This window comes from Aphis gossypii, chromosome 1 (genome assembly GCF_020184175.1).
Source record: "Aphis gossypii isolate Hap1 chromosome 1, ASM2018417v2, whole genome shotgun sequence".
Lineage (NCBI taxonomy): Eukaryota > Metazoa > Arthropoda > Insecta > Hemiptera > Aphididae > Aphis > Aphis gossypii.
In genome coordinates this window covers 56,808,941-56,825,531 of record NC_065530.1, presented here as the reverse complement: position 1 = coordinate 56,825,531, position 16,591 = coordinate 56,808,941, and the positions used below count along the sequence as shown (strand labels likewise).

Here is a 16,591-nt window from a genome sequence, read left to right as displayed (position 1 = left end):
ATTATATGATGCAGGTACCTATAATATATTATATAAAAATATTTTCAGAATAAACTATTTTTTTTTTTTTTAATAAAATGGTTTTTGAAAATTGTAATTTGATGTCTGTATAAATTGTATTAGGTATTTTACTTTTTGTTTCATCATAATATACTGATTTTATTTATTTTTTAATGACGACCTATATTTATTGTTTCATAATCGGAAGTAGATTAGGTACTTTTATAAAGTTACGATGAGTGGTATACTTATTTTGGATTGTGTCTTTTGCAGGGTATTCCTTGTCATTTTACTCTTCAACTAAGTACCTATTTAAGTTATTTTTAGCTATAAGCTCAATAGATGATTATTAATAAAAAAATAATTCAATAATATTCAATGTTTCAAAAAAAGTATATTGTTTCTAAGTATAAAATTAAAAATATGGCTTAAATATAATAAAAAATTACATTATTTTTATACTAATATGATTAAGTATACCTATAATAAGTAAATAGTAAAAATGTATTCTTAACAGTTATACATTTATAATATATAGTTCAAACTGTATTCAATTCTTTTCTTGGGAAACATAATATTGATTTATTAAATTGGTACGAATATAACCAGCTGAATCGATTCCCCGATTGCAATCAATGTATCTATGATAATTATGTTATTATCTATTATATTGTTAGATTTATAATTGATAAAAATAAATTTATTTTTAATGGCCAATTAGTTTTACAATAATATAATAGGTAAATTTGTATCTACTTAGTAACTATACATTTTAATTATTCACCTAAAACTTATATAACTAAAAACAATCACTATCATTTTAAATGTTTAATATAATATAATATATTATTAAGTTGTTATTAAATTAATTTTAATTTAATTTTGAAAATTATATCTTTAATGAAATTTAACATTGTTAAAAAAAATTGTTTATATTTAATATTATTATAAAAAGTAATAATTTATAAATATGGTCCACTTCAAAATAAAAAAATTGAACAATTATGTAATACCTAGGTGATTTGAAAAAATATGTCTACTATAAATGATTAATAATTTTTAAATTTTTCCATAGGGAAACTAATAATCTTATGATTAATTGCATATCCTACATCGCCATGTAAACATTCATTAATCATTAAAAATCGATTTGGCGTTGTATTTCGTTTTATAATCATTAGATAATTAATATTTTTTTATTGAACTTAAATAATAATAATAACTATAATATCGGATACATTAGCGTTGAACTAGATATCTAAGTGGGAGGTAAATAGTAACTCGAAGCAGATGTAATATTTAAATATTTATGATTATTTTTAATTTGTATTTATTTAATAATATGTTTATATAATATAATATAAATTATTTGAATAAACTTAATAATGTATGCAAATTATTAGTAAATACATATTAAAATATTCCTAATATTTAAATTACATAGTACTTACTTAATGATTTAAATGACAACTCCTTTTAAAAAACAAATTAAAATAATATATATATATATATAGGTGTTAGGTATTAAACACGCAAATATACTATAATTGTATTTGTATATGTAAAGGAAATTGTAACTGTGTGATGGATAATAGTTCAACTAATAATATAAACTGTACCTACAGTTTTAATTGTTTTAAATATGTTATTACTTAAATATTAGTTATTATTATAAATATTATAATTAGATGACTTTTATTTGATAAATTATGGTTTTGTAATTATTATGATAAATAAAATATGTTCATTATTTAAGTACAATTAGTAATTTTTTTTTTTAAGAATATATTAAAATTATTGTACAGTATTATAGAAAAAATTGTTATTTTTCTTTTATGTTTTAGTACTATATTTCAAACTGAAATAAATATGACGAATATTGGACGTATCCGGACTGTAGTGTTGGGAAGTTCTCGAGTTGGGAAATCTGGTAAGATATTTGAATTTAACTTAATAAATTCGTAAAATAATGATATTAAAAGCTATTGTAAGTATTGTATATCAAAAGTTGATATAAAATACAGTTATTGGTTTTAGTTATAGGACCATTTCGTTTATTAGGACTACTAAAAATATTTAAATTCTTGCGCAACATGTATAATGTACATTATATTATGTTTTTTAATTTTTAAAGTTTTATTTTCAATCATAACCTTATTAATTATTAATACAGTAGAACCTTGATAACCCAAATCGGTTGGGAGCAAAAAAACAATTTGAGTTATCGAAAATTTGATTGATAGAGGTTCAAGTTTTGAGGTTCCGCTGACTGTAGTTTGAACTTTTGATGGATATCCAGATAACTGTTTATTTTTAAAAAACACTACCAAATAAGTATAGATCCTTATACATAAAAAGTTTAGTAAAAATATTATTTCGTATTGTCGTATACTATGTACAATATAGTATATAAGTAATGATATATTTATAAGAGTTATCATAATATAATAGTCACGTAGGTAATGAGTAGAAAAATAAGTGCAATAAAGTTAATCGTTAATGCAACTGTGTACTACCTATTATTATTATTAAAATATCCAAGTGTGAAATGTATTTCATTATAACTAATAGTTACTGCATTACTTGAATAACGTATTAGTGCACACTACCTATATAATATATAAATAATTACTTATAGGCTATGTCTATAGACAAAGTCTAGACGTTTGGTTATAATTCTAAGTGCGCGCATATGTTTATACGTGCTGGAGCCTAATATGGAAACAAAGACGATACGTAATATTTCAACATATTTTGTGCTAATAAAACGGTAACGACTAACGACCAACGGTAGTTTGTAATTTTGGTAGAGAAGACTATAATAATCAAAATTGGAATTAGACATTGCAATGACCCGAATACTACAGGTTATAACTTATTGGTATACTATATTACAGAAATATTAGAAGGATTTTGATTTTCATCGGTGATATAGGATTATTTGAGTCAATCGATTAATATGTTATGAAAATTGAAAATGTGCTGCAGTCAAATGAATTGCGTGACTATGGACAATTTGTATATTAGCATATTATTGCAATGTCTTATTCCCTTGCGTACGAGCACGTGTGTTTGCAATCAAATTATACGTCGTACTGCAGCGTAAACATTTGTATCTACAGTGAATACTGGTTAATGCGAAATGCAATTATTCTATTTCTATCGCCATGCGCTGCACTTATAGGACAATATCGATGGTATATTATTTTAAAATTTGCTCCAATTAAGCATTCCTTATCAAACTCGATATTTTAATAGGTACTATCTATATTTATGCCTATCTTTCCACAGTAACGTTACGTTATTATTATGAGATATCATGTATGTTACCCATACGGCCATATACTTTTTACTTTTTTAGCATACAATATTCAATTATTGTATAACATTCTCAATGTTTGCATAGTTTATTTTATTCGTTACATTTGATCAGTTTTAAAATTTTGTTTGTAAATTCTATAAAATAGACAATACATATTAATATATTATTATAATACTAAATTAACGTAAAATATATAATAATTATTGCTCAGGTAAAAAATCTGGACATCTATACGGGTTAATATTATATAACATACGAAATATAAACCATGGTTAAATTTGCAATGAGCAGTGAGCCAGCGAGTAGTTAATTTAAAAGCCTGAGAGTTGTAAAATTGAACTATTAAGTTTAGGTTATACCTATACAACGTTAAAACAATTATATAGACGTCCAAATGTCTGACACATACTTATGTGGCATGTGATGCTGTGCCAATTTCATTTTTGACAACGGGCAGATTGCAGACCATAAAAAAAAGAGAGCGAGGTCAATGTTTTTACATGGTGTTAGTATTTTTGAACTATAGGTACAGCTATGCAAAAAAAAACATAGACGATAACATTAATTATAAAATGATTTTTAATATCTATCATATGTTTCATACATTCCGTAGGTTAACACTAACTATTATAGTATTTAATATACATTAATAATACAATTAAAAAATTTAAAAAATTGAGTTGAATAATATTTTTGCTTAATTAAATTCATAAAATATTTTTTAAAACATTGCTATTGATTATATAGACTACCCTACTACAGTTACTCAAGGATTTAGAGAGAAAAGTTGAATACGTGTATTTCAAGTACTTGTAAAAGCATCTGTGATTTAATATTAGATAATTATAAGTTATTCATTTAATGATCACATATTACCAATAATAAAGTTGCAATTTGTGACAACCGTTTTACTTAATTACTAAAACTGGTTTTAATTCATAAAATATTAATATATTATAAAAAAAATTATGATCCTTGCAAAATTTTTATTTTTTACAATCAAATTATAATTTAAAATATTATTATTAAAAATAGTATATAGTATTGGTATAAATCTTTGTTACGTGTAAGATTCACTATGAATACTGATGAGTGATGGGTGATGGCTAATATAAATTGAAGTTCTCAAAAATATTTTGCTAGACATTTTAATTTTAACACAAAATTTACGTTTGACGAATGTACTAAACACAACTATATTTAAATACACGTAGTTAACGTTATTGTACATCTTATGTTTGTACAATTAAAACCATAGTACATGGGTCATGGATCATGTATATTGTATATTATATAGTGTATAAATTGTATAATAACATTTGGCAGTATATAGTACCGTACTAATACACAATACGCATCTATTACTCAATCTGTGACCTTAACACTTAATAGTGTTATTATATAAACGGGGAAAATATGGAGACGGAAACATAAGATCAGATTTTATTTTCAATTGGGAGATTTTTTGTGGAATTGAATAGTTCGAAAAATACATTTAATAGGTAGTTAATGTTATTAATAAATATAATAATATTATATCCTCGTTTGCCGCCAACAATAATTATAATATAATAGTGTCATCGAAACCCACGCGGTATCATTCAAAACTTGCGATACGGGCAATTATTACGGTGTCTACAAAGTGCACGTGTCATACCTATACTGTACCTATATATACAGGTAGATAAAAAAAATAATAAATATATATTAGATGTACAATATACATTGCCCCGACATAATATAATACTGCAACGCACGATGAATGCGATGTCAATCAAATCGGCATCAGATGACCGGCGCGTGCGAACACACAACTGCTCGTAGTTTCCATACACACACACACACCATGCATTATTAATACTTATTTAATAATCACAATCAATGTCTGACCCCAAATATATATATATAATAATAATAATAATAATTTTGTTATTATTTATTACACACGTCTAATAGTTGGCTGCAGGCTGGCACTGGCACTAAACCGATGAACACCTCCAGAGATCTATTTTTTCGAAGTTATCCCATTCCACCGTTGAAGTGTTTTCCACCGTACCCGTTGAGCCTTACATATTTCAATTCGATTGCGATTTTATTCTCTTGTCGTTGAAACGAAAAAGCGGGTTTTCCACGGGTATATAATACGTGTTTGTGTACCACGGGAAACATAATATATACAAGGTATTGTTAGATTAGGTAGGTTAGGTGACCCGTCGAGGCTCTCAGAAATATATGGGTCAAATCATTATTCGACGTGCTTAAATACCTATAATTACGAGGCGCCTGCTACAAAACGCCGCCGCGGAGCTGGTCGCCGTCGTGCCACAGAGTTCCGCGATACCGCGCGTTAGATAACCTAATAATTACCGCGTTGATAGGAGGTTGTGGGAACTCGCCTCACCCTGCCCGTCGCGTCATCGTCATCGCCGTCGATACCTTACAATATAATATACATGTACATCGATATAAGTATAATATATGTATATAATAAACTTGTTGTATATTATATAGCGCCAGCTGCAGTAAATTGCTAATTCTGACATTGGCAGTGTGACGGCGGCGGCGTGGATGTCGAGACGTCCGTCACGCTGTTTGCGAAATTAGTTTTGCACTGAGGAAAACGTAGAAACAAAACTGTATTATGTTTATAAACCGGTATTGCTTGAACATTTTCCACGTTTGAAAGCATCGCGCGATTACTATCATCCGGGTTCGCGAGTAAAACTCTTTTTTTTCTGTATTAAAACTTTACCAGCATTGTTATAATTAAAAATTATGTCTATATAGATTTGTGTAACAATTTACTTATTTTTTCTAAGCAGCTGACTGACAAGTATAATAACGTCGTATTTGGTTTAATTTCGTGGCTGTAGAGTTTAGATGTATGAGCTAGGAATGAATCCTTTCTATAGGAAGGAGAAAACCTTTATAAAATAATCGGTTTTTTTAATAGTGATATTATAAATAGTAAATACACGCAAGTACTCGACACACTTATCACCTCGTTCTTCCTCAATTATTACGTAGCGTTACATATTAAATATATAAATTTTTTTATAGATATACTACATAATTAGTGGTATTGTAGAATTGAATAGTAAAATATTTTTACATTTTGATAATTTCATGTATAATATTATTATTATATATGTTTGCGCGTGTTCGGAATAATTTATTATAAAATCATATTATATTATTTATACTTGTTGATGTAATACTATTACATTACTCTTTCTACGTATATAGGTAGGTACTATTCGATTACTGTGTCATTCAAACTACGAGCGTGTGTGACCCAAACCGATTGTATTTTGATATTAAGAAAAATTGTGTGTGAATGTGACGCCCATGCGTAAAACCGTGAAAGGAAATACGAATCTGTATGTAATATGCATAGGTACGATTCTATGACGATATCGCGATCAGAATAATTTTCCCATCAGTATGTTTTAACGAAGATATATTTACAAATTAATTCGATAGTTGCATACTTAAAACTAATAAATGTCATGACTCGTATTCTATACTAGGTTAAGCGTTACCTATTCATTTTTTTTCGATTTATTGATTGTATTAGTTTTTGTTATTGAAAATAATAATAATATATTCTTTATAAATTCCTAAAAGAAGTTATTGTAAAAAATGAAAAAAATTATTCGAATAGTTCATTCAAAAATTATTATCTAGTTTTTTCTAAAATGAATAATTAATACTTATCTGCTATAACTATACTTTTACTGCTATATTATAGCGAATAATCATATTCTACCTATATAAATGCATGTGAACTAATTGTGAAGGTATGTGAATTGAAAATAATATTAAATAACGCATTTTTAAGATTATATTATTAAATTATAGCGAGACTCGTATGTATTTAGATGGTTAGATGAATTTCGACTTGTTATATTATGACCCTATTAAAAATTATCTACCGGTTGAATAATTACGGTAATTTCGGTGTTTTATATTGATGTATTATAATATTTACGAATATATAATTACTATTCATATAACCATGTAGGTATGCGTTTATATTCATGTCACAAGTTATAAGTATGTATGATACCTATTTGATTTTTTTTAGCGCGTGAAGTAACAACGCGCTTTTAAATGTGAGCTAATTGACGTTTAGAATATATGTATATATTGTATGCGATATAGATATTTTTGTATTTTCAAATTGAGTGTTTTGTCCACGCCATTTGGCACATAATTCCGTATTATATGTATAAATATATACGATTCTCGGCGTACAAACTCGTGGGGTAAAGTAAACAATATATAATATATCGTTTGCGTAGGTATATAATACTCATTACGCTGCAAACCGAAAAAAGGATGTTGACGTTTTATCTCGTCACGGGTGCATGAACTTACCAATATGTGTGGGCACTGTGTGTCTTGCACACTGATTTTTCTCGTTATTTTAAGTGACTGACGTTTGAATTTGTTACACAATATATAGAATATAAATATATATAACAAGCACGCTGTGCTTTATAAGTTATACTCAAATTATAATATTAGGGTAAAATGTAGGTAAATGTAATTTAAGGTTAATATGCGATTTGTGAAAATTTAATTGTCACTATCTACCTCGAGTAGGGCGGAGGGTTAGACAGACTTTAGAGGGATATTAACTCCCTCCAGAAAAATCTCTTTTTTTATATTGCTCCGAATCAATAAAATTATCTCTACTCGTGAATGTTATTATTAATTATTTTGAATGGCCGTAAAAAACTTGAATCGAATGTAACGTTGTTATAATATTATACTTATACCTGTACAGTGTACATAATAAGAGTGTACGGTTACTATTTAGGTAGATATATACCATATTGTGCGTGTGCACAAATTTAAAATGTGCGAAATGACGCGTCGCACGCTCGCAACCGGCTTCCGGCGGCAATGCGGTATCAAATGTGTAATTCAAAGAATATGAAAGAGAAGCGGCTGCCATAGAGTGGGAGACTGGCGGTAGCTGCGGCTTCACGGTGATTGCCTACAGGGTCTAAACGTCACCCGGAGCGCGCGATTTGCATACGGTACAAATAAAAATAATAATCCGGTCTTTAGTCGCGCCGTGCCGTACAACGATAAATGATCATAATAATAATGATAATAATAATAATAATAATAATCGATTGTTGCAAAACCGAATGCACTCGACTGAGAGAAGATGATAATCGCCCGAGAGTTCTTTTTTATACATCTCTTCGGTTAAAGATAAAAATCGACCGATTTCCTATTTCGTACGTCCTCGGGGCTCCTCGTCGGTCAGTCCCGTTTTTCGCTGCTGACGAACCAGACAAGGACCGGTTTGCTGATTTTTTTTTATTTCCTTCGTGTGTACAAATGTACAATAATATACGCATTTTAATAATATTAGTAGATATGTATAACGCGTGGATTTCTCACGCATAAATGGCTATGTATATTTTGTCGTTGTTATAATATAAATTACGATTAAAAATAAAAATCATTGAACGCATAAATCACTTAAATAATATGTTTATAAAAACTAGTATTTTATACTATATATTTATTTTAGAATTTTTTTCCTAATTGAGCCGATAACGATTATTATTATTGACATACCTACCTACGATAGTTGGTGGCGATATATTACGGGAGATATATTAATGAAGGTATTATTATTATTTTTTTTTATTTAAGCTTCCGCTTGCAATATAATTTCTTTCAGTTTTAACTAACCTATATTCCTTTATAGCTACGAAGCCGATTAAAATTTTTCCTACTTATTACATAGGTGTGTACAACGTACGTAGTATGCAGTGTTTTTAAAATTTACAAGTCCTTATAATCGATAGATTCAGTTAAACGATTGCTGTGAATATCAAACTTTTATTAATTCGTTTACATTTTTTTTAACACTATTGTAATTTTTCTTATTCATTTTACTAAACTTTTAAAATAATTCTTTAGAAATTAAGATAACTTAAATGTAGGTTAATATTTTATAATAACATCTTTGAGTACATTGGAATGCTGTGAAACATAATATGCTAATTTCATGGAATTTAATAGCACAAAATTGACATAATAAAAATCTTAATATTGTGATGTATACATTATACATGTATAAACTATTAGTTCAACATATTATGATATTTATAACATTAAACAATAATATTTTTAACTCTATGTTCTAGAAAATATCCTTCAAGAACCTAGAATTTAAAGTTAAATAGATTCATTTCAGTGCCCCACTCTCTATTTTCAAAGCTTAAATTTTTAAAATTTCAATATTTGTTCTTCACAATTTTCATATTAATTATAAGTACCTACATAGTACCTACATAATACTCTTATTTAGTAGAATTAATGAATTATGATAATTATGACATAATATACACTAGTCATTTATAAATAATAAATATTTACATTTTTCTGGAGTTTATATACTACGTGATTATATAATACTCGCGCAAATAACATACCTATTATAGAAAATAAATTACTTTACATTATTTATTTATTTTAAATAGTTCAAGTAAATTACTTAGATAATAATAATAATAATTAATCATAATGTTAGTAGCTTAACTTATAGGTATTTTAATAAAATTTAAGTTATAGCTAAATACCTATTTCAGATATAGATGTATACATAGTCGACTGCAGTCTATACGCAACAGTTACATAATAAAACTATTGTTTGGTAGGCATAGATAGTAGATATACTTCTTTAAATTGATTATTATAGTATTATTAGCTTACATATATTTATTAAATACTTGTATGATATATTTGTACTTTTAAGCAGTGTCCATTATTGGGACATTTATTTTTAAGCCAGTTTCATTTGTAACGTCGTTGTTGAGGGTTTTCGAGGATTATACAAGTGGAAAGTCTGTTTATCAACGGGTTTATGATACTCGTAGGTTAACTTTGAATGAATAAATCAATGTAGTATAATTTGGTTAATGAATGAATGTTGGGGTTTTAAATCATTAAGGTGATTTTTTTTTTTTTTTTGATGAACCATGAAGCAGAGATAATTTGCATGCGGAAAGCAAATTGTCTGGAAACCATGGATTAATTTTAGGTTGGAAGGTTTGGAAGAGTTTCATATTTGAATGCTATAAGAATATACTTGTAAAAACGATAATTTTATAAATTAATGATTTAAATATATTATAAATTTAAAAATAGTTTTACTGACAAAACTAATCATTTAATCATTTTAGAGCTTTAGGCTTTTACCGGTAATAATATAATTTGAGAGCCTTCTTAATATTTTGATATATTATTTATATAAAGATCATAATATATACAAGTAAAAAGTTTTAAAATTAAAATTCGAAATTCAAACTTTGGATTCAACAATTTCAAATATGCCTAAAACTTTTAAAATATGTAAAATAAAAATTTTCTTATCCTGATTCAAAAGTATATGAAAAAGTATATTATAAATTACAACACGATCATTGTATGCTATAGTTTCGGAAAATAATGCAAAGTGTATATTAATCTTAATTATTATGAAATTGATCCACATTGGTATATTTATGTATGTAATAGTATTGGAATTTTAAAAATACTAAGCACACTGCACATTGATTATAGTAATTTTAAAATAGAAAAGATATATTTTTTTAGAATAATTTGGAGTATTTATAGTATAATAACTGTCTATATTATTATTCTTAAAATATTGTAGGTACCAATCATCTGTAGAACTAAAATAATTCAATTATATTTTAATTATTAGCTTTTATTCTACAGAAAATATCGTTAAAAACTTAAAACCAAAGCTTGACCTGTCATTAGATTTATTACATATGTTAGCTTTAATAGTGAGATCTGAGTCACATTATAATCAATGCTATACTATATCATGGTATTTTGTGTTTCTTCAGTAAGTACCTATTACATATTATGTTGCATTGAGACCCTGCTGAAAACTGATGTGTACTTTAATAGAACTGAAATAATTCTGTTCTTTAGAAATCAATTTCTACTAATATTAAAGTCTTTATAAGTAACTTTAAATATTATTATGTAACGAACTAAAAATTTCAAATTTAATTTGAATACCTATGTGGCTATATCGGTTATAATTAATTTGACAATATTATTTCTTTGAAGTCAATTACTTAGTTTAAGTAGTTAGATGTTAATTTTCCATCAATTATAAATATCAAAACCAACATCATGCATAATAGTTTCAAATATCATACTTATATGTTATGTAACGAATCTTTGATGGTCTATATTTGTGCTACAAATTAATAAACTGTTACCTGAACATCGACTATGTAATTAGTTCTTAGAATTATATAATTTATAGTACTACATTGTCATTTATATATACTCAAAGTGACTCCTTACGTTGTAGTGCTTCTATACAGATCATATAATATAATGTTTAAATGAAAGATTATAATTAAAATTATATTGAAATTCAAAAAGGGAACTGCTCTTGAATCTTGATTAGGTACATAATAGTATGACATTTGTTCAAAATGGTTTCATCCCGTGGTATTGGATAATGAAATGTATTTCTCACAACTTTATTATTTTAAACACATTCTCAAATCTGGAGTAGACAGAATATCAGCAGGTTTATTACTCGTAACTTATACTAAAAAATTTTGTTGGATTTTTGTTTTTGCATTTCATTTTAATATTGCTCACTTTATTGTTAAGTATGTACATTAATTTATTATTCTCTATATTTCTAACATTGTTAATAAATAATTGTATTATGAACTGTCATATGATCAGATCATTAGAATTAATGCCTATAATTAATAACATTAAGTTTGTGTTCTATTCATGTTTGTATATGTTCAATGTTTTTGGAATTTATATAAAAATGTCAAGCTTTGAATTGTTAAAAAAATTAATGTTAAGTCACAATGATTGATTACTACACTAATACTTTAATATTTTAATTTTATGTACTTTTGATGAAGTAAAAATTCATTAATTATTCGATTTTTATTTGATAAAAATCTTTAACTAAACGTTTTTATTTGTATTTTAAATACGAAACTGTTGACATATTTTATCACAATAACGTAGGTATTCAACTTGACATTAACTTGTCTAAACATGCCTTAATTAGAGTTAAAATAATAAGAGTAAATAGTTGTCGTGAATTCATTAAGTAATCTAAATACATTAATTATGTTAATGTAAATTAGAAAATATTTCCATGCATAAAAATATTACATTATATTATACGAGTAATTGATATAAAATAAACGATGTATATTATCTAGAATTTTAAATATTAATTAGTAATTATTAATTACTATATTCTCGATTTCATAGGTATATAATTTTATCAACTCTAAATTTAATTTGTAGTGTTGTTTATTTTTTATTTATAGTATTATATATGGTGGTATAAAGCGTATAAGTACCTAATACAAGAATTCTTTATATGTCGGTTTAAAAATTAACAAATACTTATGTATTTATGTTGGTGTTCAATACTTATGTTTTGAAAATTGTTTTTTAATATGTAATTCATGTTAAATATTAGGGAGCTTCAAATAATAATACATATTATACTAGGTAAGAGATCAACTGATGAATATTTTTTTCGGATTATCTGTAAAGGTCAGATATTTTTTTTTTCATACGAGTATGCGAAATTTTTGCTCATACATGAGAAAGTACTTTTTGACAGCTTGTTTTTAATACCACTCTATTAATAACGGAGAAGTTTATGAGAATATAGCCAAATCGAAAGTGCTGTTTTTAAGATGACAAAAGATATATCTACCTAATAAACTAACATGTTTCTTTGTTACGTAATAATTTTTAATTTAAGTAATACCTATAGAATATACATTATACGTGATACATAAGCTCATCATATAGGTTATAATTTATAAACAAACGATTAAAGGTTTGTTCATTATCTTATAGGTACTATAACAATTGGGTAACTAAGTAGTTAATATATCTATGCTTAATGCATAGAATTATATCATGTTTATTGTGTGGGAAATTGCTAATTACATTGTATATTGTTATGTATTAAAATTATTAATTAATACGTGTTCAAAAATCTTGGAGACGTTAGATTTTAAACAGCTGAATTAATAGAATTTAAACTAAAAATTATCTTAAAATAGAAACTTATTTAATTTGTATGGGTTGATTTTAATTGAATTAAAATATTGCCTTTTATAAAATTATAATAACGGTCAACGGATCTAATAATGATAGGTATACACCAATTGTTAGGATAGTCGATAGGTACTTGGTCGTTTTCAGTTTAAAAACATTTAACTATAGGATTTTATTTAAAGACCAGCTGTCGAAATCACTTGTTTCGATATAGAATAGTTGTGTAGAAATATTAAATATTTTAAACGTAATTTTCAATGAAACACGTCAAAGTAGTGATTAGGTATTGAGAATAAGCGACGATAGTCGTTAACTCTATGTCATCAACTTTTATCAACAGTTGTCGGTAGTCGATACGAGGGACGACAGTATCCATTGTTTTTCTTAATACTCTTAGAGGACCTATACCAAGAAAAAAAACCATATTTCTTCAATAAAATAATATATTCTTCATTATAATTTGATAATAGAACTAAAGAGTGGAGAGTCATGAGTGAAAAACTGCTATTGAGCAAAATCCCTGTATTATTATGTCTGTTGAACAGTGAACACGATCTGAAACGTAAACAATAAATATTTTACTATCTTTTAATAAAACAATGGGGATACTGCGAAATTTTAAAGGACAAGGAGTAAACAATCACGCAACCGTAGAATAGACTAAGTACAAAATATAATATGAGAAAAAAATGATTCATTGTGTTATTGAAAAAAAATGTATACAAATTATGTTAACCTGACCTCTTGCATTTATAGACATTATACACACAACTATTCATTATAGTTTCCGCTGTTATTAATATAATATACACATTCTATATATTTGTACATGAAAATTAGATCTAAATCGAAATGTTTGTTTTACAGCAATCCATTTAGTCCATAATTATTGCTTATATTATGATAATAATAATTTAAATATATTGTATAATACTACAATACTATAATGTATATAAGTATTTTTATATTAAGTCTTAATGAATTGCTTGTATAAAATGTGTTTTGTTTCTTAATTTTATTCAGAAAACAGTTCAACAAATTATTATACTATCAATTATTTAGAAATTCTAGCACGTATTATATATATTGTTATTTTTCTTCAACTTAGATTTTTAAATATTTTGCTGCTGGAGATTAAATTGTTTTTTGTAAGGTACCTATAATACTTCATAGTGAAAACCCAAGTTAAAAAGTAACTTGTCTAAAGTAATTTTTTAATACCTACCTATATTATACTTTTTTTAAACTTCATAAAAATTTAAATAAGTATCTATTAATAGGCATCGAAATCATTTCAACATGTAAATGAATTATTTTAAATAAAATGTTTGTGATATCATGTACTTAGAAATTACCAATAACAAACTATTTTTTTTCTAGGAATTTTAAATTTATGTTATATTATTATTATTTTTATTAGCTAATTAAGTAAATATTACAGTTCTGTAGATTGTACTCAGACAATACTTCGTGTATAACATTTTGAATTTGAAAAAAAAAAGTAATAATTTAAATGTATATTTTAAAATATTTTACGTATAATATTGCATGCGTTATATTTATAATAATGTCAATCAATAACATTACAGTTTAATACTGTGATATACTTAAAACATTAAAGTCTAGTTAGGTCTTTTAAATTTTTATAAGCATTATTGCGAATGTATAATCGGTTTATTATCTATTTTGATATCTTATAAAGTTATAGCAATATTTATAATGTTGTGACTTGTGAATACTATTTTAATGCACGAGAGTAAAGCGAAAGATATAGTTTTAAGAAACATTGGAAAAAAAATAGCATATAGTATAAATTTCTATAATCCTATTATAGAATACGCCCTTTACAAGTAGGTACAACTTGTACCGTACAAGTCTACTACAAGGATTAAATAAGCCTTACATAATCTATTAAATAAAATATTTTTATAGTTGATGGATCACTTTATAAACTGCACAATCACTATAGCATTTAGTGTTAATATATTTTTTTATTAAAGTATTGTTTATGATATTTATGATTTTGAATTGTTGTTTATAAGAGTTATATAGATTAAATCACTGATAACAGTTGTTTTTTCTTTTTTAAACTCTAGAGTTTTGATTTAATATAAATTATCATCGAAGTAAATTTTCATATCTCTAATATCTCTGTAATCAACCTATCCATTGATAATCAATCTCAAAACGACATTTGTTGAAAATTAAAGAAATTTTATCTTTGACGTCTGAACATAACGGCTTATATTATGTATAATATTTATACGTATATGCACATCACATAAATCCATAGGAGTATATATTGTACATTTGAACGTATCTACTGATTTTCCATCTGTACATAAGACGTGTCCGCATGGTCCTTACTATTCTAAGAGATTTCAAAACAACATACGCATCATTATGACGTACGAGAAGTATAAAAAAGAAAATTATTTTACTTTTACCATTATATTACCTATAGCTAATATTCTATTATCCGTCAAATACATTTCTGATAAACAACTATTATGGCTTGACAGTATAATAATAATATTATATTATATTATGTAGAAAGTGATATCTTATTTTCTTCGAGTATTCGTTGTTGTACTTTTTTCCGACCCAGACCTTTCAGATCCTTGACCCGTTTTTTTCTCAGCCAACTATATATATGTGGGTGATATTGTATTGAAGGAAAACTAGGAAATATATTTCTATATTATACATATGTATAATGTATATAACATGTAGCCTCCCTCGGGCGTAAGGTGATATTTGTTGTAATAATAAAGGATGACCGAGTTTATGAAAACTTTTGAAGATTACCAAATTCTAGGATACATAATATAATATAGTACAAGGTCAGTATCTGAAATGACCTGGTTTTTGTTTAGCGTAAGACTTACGTTAAGCATTTTGTAGGTAGTACCACTACCACAAATAATTAAGCTATAATTATAAATGCATATGACTGCAGGTCGCCAGATTTTTATAGTATTTAACTAACGTATTATTCATTTTGTTTTTTTGTTTAACTCTTTAAAACTATTTTAATTGTTTTTATACTGTCTTATGTTACTTTACAACAATTTAAGTGTTTATACCTTATTATAACTCCTAATTTTTTTTAAATTTTGTATCACACTAATACAATTAAAATAATAAATTATTCAT

General features: G+C 26.0%; 1 protein-coding gene across 2 annotated transcripts in view; it reads left to right on the top strand.

The window, feature by feature from the left end:
• Nucleotides 1-16,591, top strand: part of LOC114119626 (ras-related and estrogen-regulated growth inhibitor-like) — a 76,663-nt gene that overhangs the window by 3,150 nt on the left and 56,922 nt on the right. For both annotated transcript variants that reach the window (XM_050203762.1, XM_050203766.1), the window contains exon 2: nt 1,845-1,930. In XM_050203762.1, the coding sequence (XP_050059719.1) occupies nt 1,845-1,930 (86 nt within the window). The remainder of the gene's footprint in view (nt 1-1,844; nt 1,931-16,591) is intronic.